This window comes from Podarcis liolepis, assembly GCF_965112155.1.
Source record: "Podarcis liolepis genome assembly, chromosome: 18".
NCBI classification, from domain to species: domain Eukaryota; kingdom Metazoa; phylum Chordata; class Lepidosauria; order Squamata; family Lacertidae; genus Podarcis; species Podarcis liolepis.
In genome coordinates this window covers 4376707-4392238 of record NC_139572.1, presented here as the reverse complement: position 1 = coordinate 4392238, position 15532 = coordinate 4376707, and the positions used below count along the sequence as shown (strand labels likewise).

At 49.6% G+C, this 15532-nt stretch overlaps 3 protein-coding genes across 5 annotated transcripts in view; 1 reads left to right on the top strand and 2 right to left on the bottom strand.

Moving 5' to 3' along the window:
- Nucleotides 1–15532, top strand: part of LOC310697487 (duodenase-1-like) — a 167352-nt gene that overhangs the window by 103541 nt on the left and 48279 nt on the right. The gene's annotated exons all lie outside the window — the stretch shown is intronic.
- LOC310697516 (mast cell protease 1-like) overlaps nucleotides 1–15532 on the bottom strand; it is a 50705-nt gene that overhangs the window by 34126 nt on the left and 1047 nt on the right. The window contains exons 3-4 of one of the 3 annotated variants that reach the window (XR_014521031.1): nucleotides 15258–15488; nucleotides 13171–14128 (exon numbers count right to left, since the gene is read on the bottom strand). Coding sequence is in view for 2 of the 3 variants with exons in the window: in XM_083484233.1 (XP_083340359.1) it covers nucleotides 14003–14128; nucleotides 15258–15488 (357 nt within the window). In the remaining variant the exon portion in view is untranslated. Of the gene's footprint in view, nucleotides 1–12829; nucleotides 14129–15257; nucleotides 15489–15532 lie in introns of those variants that run through there. The other 2 variants (XM_083484233.1, XM_083484232.1) reach the window with 2 other exon arrangements.
- Nucleotides 197–2112, bottom strand: LOC310697166 (granzyme D-like; the record flags this gene model as incomplete). The annotated part of the gene is made up of 4 exons (XM_083483482.1): nucleotides 2050–2112; nucleotides 1394–1570; nucleotides 1010–1163; nucleotides 197–475 (listed from the first exon to the last, which is right to left on the bottom strand). The coding sequence occupies exons 2-4, from the start codon at nucleotides 1483–1485 to the stop codon at nucleotides 197–199; spliced, it is 525 nt and encodes a 174-aa protein (XP_083339608.1). The 5' UTR covers nucleotides 1486–1570; nucleotides 2050–2112.

Here is a 15532-nt window from a genome sequence, read left to right as displayed (position 1 = left end):
AGCAGGGACTGAGCGACGGGAGCTCACCCTGTCACAGGGATTCGAACCGCCGACCTTCTAATCGGCAAGTCCTAGGCCCTGTGGTATAACCCACAGCGCCACCCGTGTCCTTTTGCTGGAGAGTTGAATAAATCCTCAGAAGGGTGGGATCCATAACTGGGGAAGACGTGCAGCTCCTTCCCCCCACCTTATCCCATCACTTGCTGCTTCTGCTGGCTCTCACCTTGAAAACAGTCTCAGGCCTTTCGGGTCTCCCGGCACAGACCTTCCCATCATTGAGATTAGGATATGGCTTCCCGTACCTACTACAGCCAGAGATGGCGATATTGGTCTCATAGAGTGTTGTTGGTGCCCAGTTTTTGGAAACCCGGCCCCATCCTGCCACGCTGCAGGGCGTCCCATTGGAGAGGTTACGGTCGAATCTGGGCAAGCGCAGGATCTGGACATATTTATTCAGAGTAGCTTTGGAATTCAGCTGTGGAAAGGAGAGATGGGAGAGAGCTCATTGGTTTAGTCTTGCTCAAGGAAGCCATTTGGGGAATCTGATGCCTCTGAAATGGGGAACTTTGGGCAAAAGAAATCAGCAGACTGCATTGATAATGCCAAATGATAATATTACAGTATGGATAATATTAATGGTGCACATTTAACTGGGTGGTTGTACCAGCAAGAGTCTTGCGACTGCGATGGGGCTTCTCCACTGCACCCCCCCCCATCTGCTTTGTGGCAAACATTTCAATACCAAAAGAATACAACTGAAATCGCTTTTAGAAAAAACATTCCAAGAATTAGATAAAAACTCCTACAAGCAACTGCCTACTCCGAATTTAATGATTTCTGGGCTGGCACGGAAGAGACTTTTGGCCCCCCAATGCCAGGGTAAACTGCACAGTGTCTACTTCATTATGCTGCACACATTGGGACAGAGCAAGGCACTTAACCCCTTCTGCCTTCAGGATCACTGACCTCGGGGGGAAGATAGAAGGAGAGATTGCTTGGAGCAAGTTACCTTGAGCAGACGGATATCGTTGTATGAGACGAGTTTGTTATATTGGTTATATTCTTTATAGTTTGGGTGTGGGTAGTTAGCCTCAATGCTGAACACTTGCTGAGACGGTTCTTTAAAGGAGATGTTATGTGCCCCCAAGGTGACAATAAAATTGCTGGAAAGAGAGCATCAGTTAGTGTCAGAGATCCTAGAACTCAATCCCCTCCTGGCCCCTGTGCAAAAGACCAGCCCCCCTCCATACAACCAGCTGCGCACCTTGATGGTTAGGTGGTCATCTGTCATGGGTGCTTTAGCTGACCAGAGGACCCCTGCAGTCCAATTGTATAATTCTCTTATTCTATGACCATCCCTGCTGAAAACCAAGGAGGGATTAGTGAGACTTACCCTTTACAGTGCGCAGCCGTCATTACCCACTGGGGTGCCACCAGGAATCCGCCACAGCCCACCTTCCCATCGCGATACTTCAAGGCAGCCATGTAGGGTCTGGAGTGGGGCTTGGCTTCGTGCCCCCCAATAATCTGACTCCGCAATGGATCTGCAAGAACCGTATGTAGAGATCAGCTCCTGCTGCTCCTCCTCGCATGCTCTGGGGTGTCTTCCACACATTCAAAATTATTGGGGGAGCAAAAAGGATGGGTCACCGTCCCAATGAGCTTACAATTGGTTTTCCTAGCAAGGAAGTTAGCAAAGCGAAAGCCAAGAGCAGTCATAAGAAGACCCCTCCATCCATTAGCTCAGTATTCTCCTGCACGGACTGCCAAGAGTGGCTCATTCTAGAATTGAGATACAAGTCTCATAACATTATTACGATTTACAGACCAACTCTGCATTACAAAGGGGTCTGCTAACATGAAGACTGGCAACATTAACCTTACCATGTGGGAATCCCTTGCAGATGACCGCAGTGCCTGGAGACAGACAGTCAAGTCGTGACCAGAGGAGGAACGATGACTGGGAGGAGGATTTCAGGGAGAAGAAACCCCATAGTGCATCATCTGCCATGGTGCTTTTACTCACCTGTTTGGGCCAAGGAGAAGGACAGCAGTAGCAGAAGAACCTGGCGGAGTCTCCACATCTTCATGCTTGCCAAGGAGGGAGATGCCTGCGCTCAACTCTTCAGCCTCTCGACCCCTTAAGCTTTTATTTCCTCCACCCTCTGGACTCCACCTTCCCCAGGAAGCCACAATCTGGACTTGAGATCTGATAGGCAGGCTTATCGTTTCTCGCTAGCCACGTGGTTGATCCCACCACGAACGGCAATCAGATAGTCAGATGGGGAGATTGGGGAAAATGAGAAAGGGAGTGATCCCAGAATTGGAGACTTTTTAAGCAAAGGTTTGCGAAATCAGAGGAGCGAAGATAATGTAATTCATTAAGACAAAATCAGAGACCAGCTTTCGATACACTCGAGTGGCTGTTACTGTTAATTTCTTCTTCTTCTTCTTCTTCTTCTTCTTCTTCCTCCTCCTCCTCTTAATTAATTAATTAAATTTGTATGCTGCCTTACTTTGTGACAGCACACTGGATTCCTAATGGTTTCTGTGGTCGCTTGGTTGAAAGGTGCAAAGACTTTTACATCTGTTTTGTGAACTGATCAAGAGACTTGAGGTCTTGGTGGTTCTGAGCTGAGTTCATATGGTCTTACATGTCACGGATTGATGAGCGACTGGATTCAGATGCACAACTATAGGATGGGGGATACCTGGCTTACTAGCAGTCCATGTGGAAAGGATCTAGGGGTCTTGGTGGACCAGAAGCTGAACATGAGCCAACAGTTTACAAAGACTGGTCACCAGACACACTCTATGAGACCAATGTCGCCAACTCTGACAGTATGGGAATCCGTATCCTAATCTCAATGATGGGAAGGTCTGTGCTGGAAGATCCGACAAGCCAGAGACTGTTTTCTTTTTCTTTTTTTAATAATTTTTATTGATTTTAACATATAAATTATAAAATGTACCACAAAACTTATCACATATACAATCTTTTTAGACTTCCATCAGCACCTCTGGTGATCCACCGTTTTAACCACTTCTTATGCATTTCTTAACTTTATATTGCCTTTACATCTCTTAATAAATCATCCTTCCCCTTCTCCATTTTTGCAATACTTCCAATAATACTCCTCACAAAACTTCTTGCAAACCTACAAACGTCGTCTGGTCTTCACAAATACTTTTCAAATAGTCCGTAAATTTACTCCAGTCTTCCGTGAATTTCTGGTCCCGCCGGTTTCAAATCCTTCCTGTTAATTTTATCTAGTTCTGCGTAGTCCATTAACTTCATCCTCCATTCTTCGATCGTCGGTAATTCTTCTTGCTTCCATTTTGGGACCAATAATTTTCTTGCTGCTGTTATTGCATATAAAAAGAGCTTAAATTCCTTTCTGTTTATGTCACTCCCAACAATGCCCAGTAAAATGCTTCTGGTTTCTTTATAAATGTATATTTCAACATTTTTTCCATCTCATTATATATCATCTCCCAGAAGCTTTTCACCTTTTTACATTCCCACCACATGTGATAAAATGTTCCCTCTTTTTCTTTACATTTCCAACATTTATTATTAACTTTATACATTTTCGCTAATTTGACGGGTGTAATAAGCCAGAGACTGTTTTCACGGTGAGTCAGCAGAAGCTGCAAGTGACAGGATCAGAAGGGGGAGAGCTACACGCCTTTCTCGTTATGGATCCCACCCTTCTGAGGGATCCTTCTCCTGTCCAGCAAAACGGACATGGTGTGATGGCCTGGGAATCCGATTCAGAGGCTGAACCGGAGGAATCCCAGCCTGCACAGGAGTCCCCGCCTCCAGGGCCGGCTGAACTGGGGCAGAGTCTTGATTCTGAAGCACCTGCACCTGTGCCGGATCCTCAGGAGCAGACACCAGGTAAATCCACTCTGGCTCCGGAGGTGGTTGAGGACTCGGTGCATACAGGTGAGTCTCCCCCTGGGTCCAGTAACCCTTCAGCCTCTCCTGAGCTGCAGAGGCTCAGGGCAGAGAGGTGGAGGGAACTGGTTTCTCCCAGGAGGAGTACTCGCCTTAAGGCCAGGAGAGGCGGGTCACCTGTGGGCCAGGACCGCCCCTGGCCTCAGAGAAGATAAGGGCCAGTCAGCCCGGTCCCAGGTTGCGGGAGCAACGTCGTTGATGAGCTGTTTCGGCCAGAATCCAGTCCTGTTCCTCCAGTATTCCTGTCCTTGCCCGGCTCCTGGCTGTGGACCCCGCTACGCCCGTGGAGGCCTGTCTGCCGTCCCTCGACTCAGGTCCTGGACCTCGCCCCACGGTAACCTCCCCCTGGGACCAGCACACATGGGCAGATGCCAGTCTATTTATACCTGGCCTCAGGGGCGTAGGAAGGGGGTGCAGTCCTCCCTGGGTGTCATCCCTGAGGGGTGACAAAATAGCACACCGTGGGGGTGGCACTTACCGTGGGGCCTGGCCTGCAGCATGCCCAAGCCACGCGTCTCTCCAGGCGGACTCCGTGGGCAGCTTGCCACCGTGCCCCCTGGGCAGATCATCCTTCCCCCAATCAATGGATCACTGTGACGCCCCCATGGGGGGCTCGCCCCACCCCCAGTGCTCTAGGTTCCGGAGCAGCTAGCTACATCCCTGCCTGGCCTGACCAACCCAGTGGCTTCATACAATGTTTGCTGACCCCCAGGTACAAAAATGCATTTGATTAGAATGCCATTGCCTACCAAAATGTGTATGTTAGGGGAAATCTCGTACCTACGGGACCGCCTCTCCCGATATGCCCCATGGAGGACCTTAAGGTCCATAAATAGCAACACTCTAGTGGTCCCGGGCCCTTAGATTAGCTGCAACCAGAGCCAGGGCCTTTTCAGCACTGGCTCTGGTCTGGTGGAACACTCTGCCTCATGAGACCAGGGCCCTGCAGGATCTGATTTCTTTCCGCAGGGCCTGTAAGACAGAGTTGTTCCACCTGGCCTTTGGTTTGGAGCCAATTTGATTCCCACCGCCTCTTTCTTTTCCTTTCACCTCCTGTGAGACTGCATTTTAAAATTTTAACGTTTCAATATTTTAATGTTGTATTTTAATCTTGTTTTTAGCTTGTAGTCATTCAACTTGTTTTTATTATTGCTTGTTAGCTGCCCTGAGCCCGGCTTTGGCTGGGGAGGGCGGGGTATACCGTAAATAAAATTTATTATTATTATTATTAAATGCCCACCAAGATCTCCACTCAGAATTGACAGATCCAACCAGTAGAAACCTGGCAGTTTGCCCTGGCTCAAGCACCAGAGTTTGCCATGACATGGGTCCAAATCTTCCCCCAGCTGCCATCTTTGTTCTCTCTCTCCTCTCCACAGGGCGATTCGGGTGGCCCCTTGGTGTGTGATGGCATGGCACGAGGAATCGTCTCGTATGGCTATTCCTGCCCTCCAGCAGTTTACAGAACGCTAAGTCCAAATCTATACCAGCCTGAAGAGGGAGGATGGAGGAAGGTGGAATCATCTAAAGGGAGGTGCGGTTAATCTTTTGGCCATCCAGATGTTGATGGATGTCAACGCCAGTCGCCCCGTATTGGCCATGTTGTCTGGGGCTGATGGGAGTTGGAGTCCAACAACATCTGGAAAGTGACAGGTTCGCCTCCCCTGACCCAGAGGACGAGGAGGAGATCTGTGGAACTTTGGTCAGTCCAGACATTTGAACAACGGTGGGGAACCTTGGTCCTCCAAAGATTGCTGGACTCCCATCATCTGCAGCAAAAATGGCCAATGGCTGCAGGGATAAGGGGTGGGTTGTTGCTTTGGTCATTCATCTGGGCCAAAGAGAAGGAGTAGAAGAGGAGTAGAAGAAGAACCTGACGGAGTTTCCACATCTTGATGCTTGCCAAGGAGGGAGATGCCTGATCTTAACTCTTCAGCATCTTAACCCATGTGGCTTTCACTACCTCCACCCTCTGGACTCCACCTTCGCCCAGAAGCCGCAATCTAGACTTGAGATCCGATAGGCGGATTTCAACACATTTATCTTTTCTCTCCATCCATGTGACAGACCCCACCTCCACCCATCGATGGTAACCAGATAGCAAAACGATTTGTGCGGTTTGGTTCTGTTGGCGCCATATAAGGAGACTGGGGAAAGGAGAAACGGATTGAACCCGGAATTGGCAGAGCTGCTCATCCGTCGCTGGGGCTGATGGGAGCTACAGAAGAACAACATCTGGAGGGCCAAAGGTTCCTAACCTGTTGACAAATGTGATGATGGTGGTCATAACAGCGTGAAGCACGTGCTCGCTTGCCATGCTTGTAGCTCTTGTGTTTTTTTGTAACTCCCTTGTGGAACTCAGCAGAGAGCAGGATGGAGAGGAAACTGGAATGAGCTGCCTCTCTGCCTGACCAGCTGTTGGGCTCCCTGATTTACACTCCACCCATCGCAAGGGACAGCAGCTGCCAGTAAAATCTTTGATATGGGGAGTGTTATGTACTGAATTTCTCACCCTGGGCCAGCAGGGGGATGCTGTAAATAGTTTTTACTCAGGTCCACATATGCAAATAAGGGATCAAAAGTGATGTTCAGTGATTGGATAGATACAGAAAGTTGTTACAGTTACGTTGCACTGGAGCTCTATATAAGCAGGCTGGCTGAACCCTTCAGTTCAGTTCTGTTCTGGCTTGTGAATAAACAAGAGCTGTTTGAAGAATCGCTGTGTCGTCTGTTATGTTCACCCACAACTTAACAGGGAGCTTGGCAGTAGATCCCCTGCTTTGCGTACAGAAGGTCCCTGTTTCCATTCTGGGAACCTCTACTTAGAAAAGGACATGGTCTGCGATGGATGATGCCCCTTGGGACTGGCGAGGAGGAATGTGGAAAGATTCGGCACAGAGCAAAAGCAGGCCATCTTTTAGCACTGCATAGTGAAACTCTGGAGCTCACCTCCCAGTTTCTAACGTTCATCTTTGAGAACCAAGGTACCACTGATCTTCTGTTGATGCAGCCTAGAATAGTGTTAGCTTTTTTTGCTACTGCATAACACTGTTGATTCACGTTAAGCTTATGTTCCAGCAATACCCTTCATGCTGTTGTGACCGCCATCATCCCATTTGCCCAGGGGTTAAGAACCTTCCGCTCTCTGGATGTTGTTCTCCTCCAGCTTCCATGAGCAACTGCGAGAGATGGGCAGCTTTGCCAATTCCGGGTTTCCGGGCCCCATTCAAGGTGCTCATAATTTCGTGACTTGTAGAACTATAGAATCATAGAGCTGGGACCCTGAGAATCATTTGTTCCAACCACCTGCAATGCAGCTGCCCCATACGGGGACCAAAGATGGAATTTTAGCTTCGTCGGCAGCAGGTAGTGCAGGCCTTTTGGCGCTGTGGGTCAAACCACAGAGCCAAGGACTTGCCGATCAGAAGGTTGGCGGTTCGAATCCCCGCGATGGACGGGGTGAGCTCCCGTTGCTCGGTCCCTGCTCCTGCCCACCTAGCAGTTTGAAAGCACGTCAAAGTGCAAGTAGATAAATAGGTACCACTCCAGCAGGAAGGGTAACGGCCTTTCCGTGCGCTGCTCTGGTTCGCCAGAAGTGGCTTAGTCATGCTGGCCACATGACCCGGAAGCTGTACGCCGGCTCCCTCGGCCAATAAAGCGAGATGAGCGCCGCAACCCCAGAGTCGGCCACGACTGGACCTAATGGTCAGGGGTCCCTTTACCTTTACTATCACAGGCTGAGCTACCTTGGTTCACAACCATAATCTGTTCCGGAGGTCCATTTGTAAACCAAAACAGGTTGTAACCCAAGGTGCGCTTTCGCCAATGGGGCCTTCAAAAAAAAAAACACGTGTTCGTAATCCCCCAAAATGGGTTGTAATCCAAAAAGAGGTTGCAAACCGGGACACGCATTTCCGGGTTTGACGTGTTTGTAAAGACTCTCCTCCCTGGAAGAGAGGGGAGTGGTTGTGGGCGGGAGCCCGAGCACCGCCCCTAGCAGGGGGCATTAGCCCCCTGCCTCCTCTTCTCACCTGGCTGGTGCCCACGCCCCTCGGCAGGCATCCAACCAGGTGGCTTCGAGGGGGTGTGTTCAGCAGCCTTTTGCGGCGGCGCCAGCTTGTCCTCGGCCTCATTCTTCTCCGTCCTCTTGTCGCGAGTCACCCACCCTCCACTCCCCTTGAGCTCAGGGTCTTTGTTCTTTGGCCTTGCTATGGACCTTAGGTTGGTCGCCCTGGTTGTCCGGGGGGCCTGGTAGGAAATTTTCCATTCGGCATTAGGCTTTTTGGTTTTTTCGCCTACCTCGTAGCAATCGTCACAACTTTTTGTGGTATTGGTGGGTAGGTTAGGCATTGGAATAATGTGTTGTGGTGTGTCGAAGGGCTAGGTGTGGCCATCGCCTATGCCTTCCATTTTTGGGTATTCCGTTAAAGGAATCTGGCGGTCGTGTACTCTGTCCGATGGCTGCTTGGCGGGAGGCCATGGCACGACCCTCGGTGACATCAGGGGAGAGCTTATAGTTGGATTAGCATCAACAGGCTCCACCTACTGGTGAATAAACCCACTTGTTTTAGAGATCCAATGCCTAAGCCAATACCTTTTCACTGCTGTAATCAATAAAGTTGTGGCCTTTTCTTGCCCATTAACCTTATATCACGTGTCCTTGTGTATTTATTTCACATCGCGGGGGTCGGGTCCTCGAACCATAATCCAAAACGTATGCAAACCAAGCTGTATGCAAAGCAAGGTACCATTGTACACAGGTGATGACTCGACAACAGCCCTCCTTGCCAACACACCTCCAAAGTGACTGTCAGGCGGCTTGGATTCCCATGTCCAGATTTAGATTCTGCATGAAGCCTTTCTATTGGTAAGGGAGGGGTTCTCTGCATACAGCAAGGCAGCACCCCAATCTTTGCACACACCCCCAAAAGTATTTCGACACTAAGGGTTCACTCTGTTTCCCCTTTCCCAGCCTCCTTATCTGGCCCCAACGAAACAAAACCCCACAATCTGTCTTGCTATCTGATGGCCATCGCTGGGTGGGTGGGGTAGTAAAGATTCGCCCATCAGATCTCAAGTCTAGATTGTGGCTTCCTGGGGAAGGTGGAGTCCAGAGGGTGGATGTAATAAAAGCTACGGAGTCAAGAGGCTGAAGAGTTAAGCGCCAGACATCTCCCTCCTTGGCAAACAACAAGATGTGGAGACTCCACCAGGCTCTGCTGCTACTGCTCCTGTCCTTCTCCTTGGCCCAAACAGGTCAGTAAAACCCACTAACTCACGAACCCATTTCTACTACACTTTGGGGCCAAGCCAACCTCATTCCTTCTGTTTCAGATGCTTAGAGTGCTTTAAAGCCCTAAACGGCCTCGGTCCAGTATATCTGAAGGAGCGTCTCCACCTCCATCGTTCTGCCCGGACACTGAGGTCCAGCGCTGAGGGCCTTCTGGCGGTTCCCTCCCTGCGAGAAGCCAAGTTACAGGGAACCAGGCAGAGGGCCTTCTTGGTGGTGGCGCCCGCCCTGTGGAACGCCCTCCCACCAGATGTCAAAGAGAAAAATAACTACCAGACTTTTGGAAGACATCTGAAGGCAGCCCTGTTTAGGGAAGGTTTTAATGTTTAATAGGTTATTGTATTTTAGTGTTTTGTTGGGAGCCACCCAGAGTGGCTGGGGAAGCCCAGCCAGATGGGCAGGGTATAAATAATAAATTATTATTATTATTATTATTATTATTATTATTATTATTGGGGTGTGAGTGCCGTTTGTATGCCTAGATCAATGGCAGGGCACCCGCTTTGCATTGCACAAGGGCTAAAGGTTCCATCCCCAAAATTCGGGTCTCCAGGTTGGGACAGTGAACTGTTCTCCTGTCCCCATGGCTTTTATTTGGCACATATAAAAACATAGTAAAACATCAAACGTGTTCCCCATCATACCTCTTCCCTCGACCTTCCATCTTTCTCATCTGAAAAAGGTGCCCGTCTTCTCCTTTAGAACTGTTCTGTCCCTTCTCTCTCCCTGTCCCCATATGGCTGGAACAATCTCTCAGAGCGCCATACGCCTCTGTCTCCCTGAAGCGACTCCTCCTACCCTGCCTGGTCTCTCCTAAGGCAGGGAAAAGGGACCTCTGGCCTTCTCGATGTTGCTGAGATGCAGCTCCCGTTATCCCTGGCCATTGGCCATGTTTGCTGCAGATGATGGGAGTCCAGCAATCTTTGGAGGACCAAAGATTCCTCACCGTTGTCCAAATGTCTGGACTGACCAAAGCTCCACAGATCTCCTCCTCGTCCTTTGGGTCAGTGGAGGCGAACCTGTCACCTTCCAGATGTTGTTGGACTCCAACTCCCATCAGCCCCAGACAACATGGCCATCAATCAACATCCATCAACATCTGGATGGCCAAAAGATTAACCGCACCTCCCTTTAGATGATTCCACCTTCCTCCATCCTCCCTCTTCAGCCTGGTATAGATTTGGACGCTGCCTTCTGGGACACCGGAGGGCCAGGACTGTGGGAATTTCTCACCCTGTTCAAGAGGAAGTATTTCATTTCAGCCCTAGGGGTCTTCCTCTGTGCATTTCCTCAATGTCCAAATCACTGGTCTGAGCTCTAGGATTCCTAGACAATCATACAAAAGACCTTGGCACCAAAATGCATTTAAAAATGGGGCGGGCAGTTAAAAGTTACCAGTTTACCATTTCACATGCCAAACTCCTCCAGGCTAATGGTTGGGGGTGATGTACCAGAGGGACAGAGGGGAAATTAAATTCAGCTCAAAGGTAAGATTGAACCTCGCTCATTCATACTTCCTGGAATAAGATGCCAAACGCAGCAGTCCTTTCAAATTTGCCCTCCTCTGAATTTTGAAGTTTGGCTCTCCAGGCGAGTCTAGTGCACAAAAATGCAGATACTGGAATGAGGTGTGTCTATCAGTGTGCATAGCAGTGAAAGGAGCCTGCCGCAAATGCCTTATTTTGGGGAAATCGCTTTGCAAAGACGCGCCAGTTTGGCAAGAGTAATTCACAATAAACTGCTAATGCATCCACACAAATGTGTTGTTGTTGTTTGCCTGAGCACACCGGAGAGGCGGGAAGTGCGCCCTTGCCAGCGCCCATTCTGCGCAGTAGGCTTCGGCGCAGGGAGGGGCGGAAAAGGCTGGGGGTCACACGGCTTTTATGCTGGGGGAGGTACAAAGGCCGAGCACTCCCAGATTCTGCTAGCGACTGAGCCAGACATGAACAGCTGGGAGCTGGGGGCACTGTCATACAGTGGTTCTGCTCCTTCCTCCTGGGCCGTGTTCAGAAAGTGGGGGGGGGGGTATGAGTGTTCAGACCCCTGGGCTCTCCCTTGTGGGGTGCCTCAGGGCTCCGTCCTCTCCCCCATGCTTTTTAATATCAACATGCAGCCACTGGAAGAGATCATCAGGGGGTTTGGACTGGGTGTCCATCCATATGTGGATGATACCCAGCTCTACCTCTCTTTCAAATCTGAACCAGTGAAGGCGGTGAAGGTCCTGTGTGAGTGCCTGGAGGCGGTTGGAGGATGGATGGTGGCTAACGGATTGAGGTTGAATCCTGACAAGACAGAAGTACTGTTTTGGGGGGACAGGGGGCAGGCAGGTGTGGGGGATTCCCTGGTCCTGAATGGGGTGACTTTGCCCCCGAAGGACCAGGTGCGCAGCCTGGGAGTCATTTTGGACTCACAGGTGTCCATGGAGGCGCAGGTTAATTCTGTGTCCAGGGCAGCTGTTTACCAGCTCCACCTGGTATGTAGGCTGAGACCCTACCTGCCAGGGGGCTGTCTCACCAGAGTGTTGCATGCTCTGGTTATCTCTCACTTGGACTACTGCCATGCGCTCTCTGTGGGGCAACCTTTGAAGGTGACCTGGAAACTACAGCTTATCCAGAATGCGGCAGCTAGACTGGTGACTGGGGGCGGCCGCCGAGACCACATAACACTGGTCCTAAAAGACCTACATTGGCTCCCAGTACTTTTCCAAGCACAATTCAAAGTGTTGGTGCTGACCTTGAAAGCCCTAAACGGCCTCGGTCCAGTATACCTGAAGGAGCGTCTCCATTCCCATCGTTCTGCCCGGACACAGAGGTCCAGCACCGAGGGCCTTCTGGCAGTTTCCTCCCTGCAAGAAGCCAAGTTACAGGGAACCAGGCAGAGGGCCTTCTCGGTGGTGGCGCTCTCCCAGTGGAACGCCCTCCCACCAGATGTCAAAGAAACAAAGAATATTATGACCTTCTGTAAACATCTGAAGGCAGCCCTGTGTCGGGAAGCTTTGAATGTGGCTTTGAGAGGAATGTGGGAAGCCCAGCCACATGGGCGGGGTATAAATAATAAAATATTATTATTATGAACTTACGATGCTCTTCACTGTAAATAGGTTGCACCAAGAATAAAGCCTGGAAAAGACAGGCTGGAGTCTTGCCTGTTTACTCTCGAGCAACCACACCACCTTCTGACATTGGCAATTGGCCCTGTAGGCGTGCCTTTAATTTAATATCACTGCGGTCACTGCTCCCACCTGGTTCAACGATACTGACGTCTTGCGGCGCGTCAAGGGGGCCACTTAAGAGGAAGCCCCGCCTGAGCCCCCCTGAGGCCACCAGCTGTTCTAGGACACAGTTCTTTGGGGCAACTAGACATTTTTACCTCTTGGTTATGGCAGGGACACAAGGGCAGCCTGTCTATGTCAAGATAGTTGGAGTCACCCATGCCTACGGCATAGACATGGACAGACAAATTGTCCACTTTTATCCCTTCCAGCTTCTTCTTTTTCCCATCATAAATTCAGTTATCGAAATATCTGTATAAGTTTGCAGGCTTGTTGTTGTTTTTTAAGAACGGACGGAAAACTCATGAAAATTCAACAGCATTTTAATGTGAATTTCTTTCGATACACACTTTTGTATGCAATTGTGCCACAAATTCATATTTTTTTTGCAAAGCAGTTTGCTGTAAGATAATGCATTTTTTGCATGCTTTTTTTAAACTATTCCTTGCATCAAAAGACACACTTTCCCCCCATTATGTGCATTCCCATAAACAAGACTTGGCTGGAGACCTAAACTGCAAAATCTGGAGAAATGTGAATTTTAGAGGATGGCTGTTTTTGGTGTGAACCTTGTTTCAGAAAGTGTGAACTTGCAATCCAGGCTGAATATTAAATGTCTCCTCCATCCCTACAACACATTGCGACAACCCACCGCTTAGGGGAGTTTATTCTGTGAAAAGGTTATTTGTGAGATGTTGTGGGTGCCAAAATGTTTTGGATCTGCATCTAGGAATCCTAGAGGTTAGGGTGGTCTTTGGGGGGCTGATGAAATACAGAGAGGATCCCTTTAGAAATGAGATAGAGTCCTTCCCTGTTGGCCAAGAGGACCACGTCCCACATCCCTCAACCTCAAGGGGCTTGACCTGACCTGGACCCAGAATGCAGGTTTCAATGGCAGGTCTGCGGACCTCTGGGAGGAAGAGCCAGAGGAGTCCTCTAAAGCAGAGGTGGCTGACATTTTGGCCATCCAGATGTTGGTGGACTTCAACTCCCATCAGCCCTCACAATTGGCTAAACTGGCCAGGACTGATGGGAGTTGGAGTCCAGCCACATTTAGAGAGTCACAGGTCCTTCCCTCCTGATCTAAAGGAACATGATGCTATCCAGACATTTGGACCGTCTTTGGCTCTCCAGATGTTGCTGGACTCCATCATCTGGGGGCCACAGTTCCTCCATCTCTGCATTAGGGGAAGGAAGGGAGAAGGAAGGAGCGGCTTGAGGGAGATGGAGGTCTGTGGAAGGGTTTTCTTCAAGGGGATGGAAGGCAGTGAAGGCACTTGCCCAAACACCATCCTGTATGATAGATCTTCCTTTTTCGCAGCCATTGAGGGGTCTCTCTCTCTCTCTCTCTCTCTCTCTCTCTCTCTGTGTGTGTGTGTGTGTGTTTCATTGCAGAATGCAAGCCAAGCAGGTTATTCAGCAAGCAAAAGCATTAGGGGTGGGAAAGAAGGCACAATGTCACCGCGGTTGCTTCTTCTGCTCACAGATTCATGGTTCTCTTGATCCATGGAAGGTAATTGGCAATGCGGGTGTAAATTCCAGGATAGCGATACAAGATGATTCCTTCTGCCACACCATTGCACACCAAGGGGCCACCGGTGATCCCCTGTGGGGAGGAGAGAGAGATAAGGCATGGCAGCTGGGGGGAGATTTGGATCCACCTCGTGGCGAACTCTGGTGCTTGTGCCAGGGCTAACGGCCAGGTTCCTGTTGGGTGGATCCTTCCATTCTGAATGGAGATCTTGGTGGAGATTTCTCCTAATATACTGATTTTGGAGAGCAATGTCTTTCTAATCAAATGCATTTTTGTACATCAGTTTTACCAATATATGCATTCACAGTGGTACCTCGGGTTACATACGCTTCAGGTTACAGACTCTGCTAACACAGAAATAGTGCTTCAGGTTAAGCACGTTGCTTCAGGATGAGAACAGATATCATGCTCCGGCGGCGCAGCAGCAGCAGGAGGCCCCATTAGCTGAAGTGGTGCTTCAGGTTAAGAACAGTTTCAGGTTATGTACGGACCTCCGGAACGAATTAAGTACTTAACCTGAGGTACCACTGTATAGGTGCTCTTCCTGCTAATGCATTCCTTTATGTAAATATTATTTGAGTGGAGAACTATTCGGCCATTATAAAAGATAACCAATTTTCAGTTCCGCTATAAGTTCAGAAAGCATAAATCAGCTCTGCTTCTGTTTAAAAGGAGGACCGGATCTAGGGTGGCATCCCATAATACTATGATACACAATGAGTGTTGATTTCAGTGGGTCTGCTCTCAGTAGGACATAGGGCTCGCTTGTCCCGCCCGAGCAGTTTCCCCCTTGCCCACTCCTTTCCCAGGGAAAATCAGCTCTTTAGCTCTAAACCGGAACAAACAGCAATCTGCAGAAAACTCCTTTCTTGTTTGCTCCGATTCAGCTCCAAAGACCGGTTTTCTCCTGGAAAAGCAGTGGGACAAGAGGAATTGTGCAGGAGCCCTTAGCAGGATGCAAGCCTAAACAACTCCACCTTCGTTTTGAGGACCCTTGGAGCACCTGTGAAGCACAGAAGTGAAGGGAATCGTTCGACATCCACCCCTGGGGATTGGCAGACATTCTATGAAGCCGCTGGGTTGGTCAGGCCAGGTGTAAGTAGACTGGCATCTGCCCTTGTCTATTTTGCTGGAGAGAATAATCCTCCAGAAGGATCCCCCACCTCTGATCCTCCCACTCACTGCTTCTGCTGGCTCTCACCTTGAAAACAGTCTTGTTGTGTCCCGCGGAACAAACCTTCCCGTAATTGTAATAGTGACGATACTTCCTCTTGCATCGACTACGGCCAAAGACAGTGACATTTGGTGACCAGCCTTTGTAAACCCAGTCCCATCCTGCCACGCTGCAGGGAGTCCCATCGGAGAGGTCACGGTCGGATTCGGGCAAGGGCAGGATCTGGACGTATTCATTCAAAGTAGCCTTGGAATTCAGCTGTGGAAAGGAGAGATGGGAGAGAGCTCATTGATTTAGTGTTG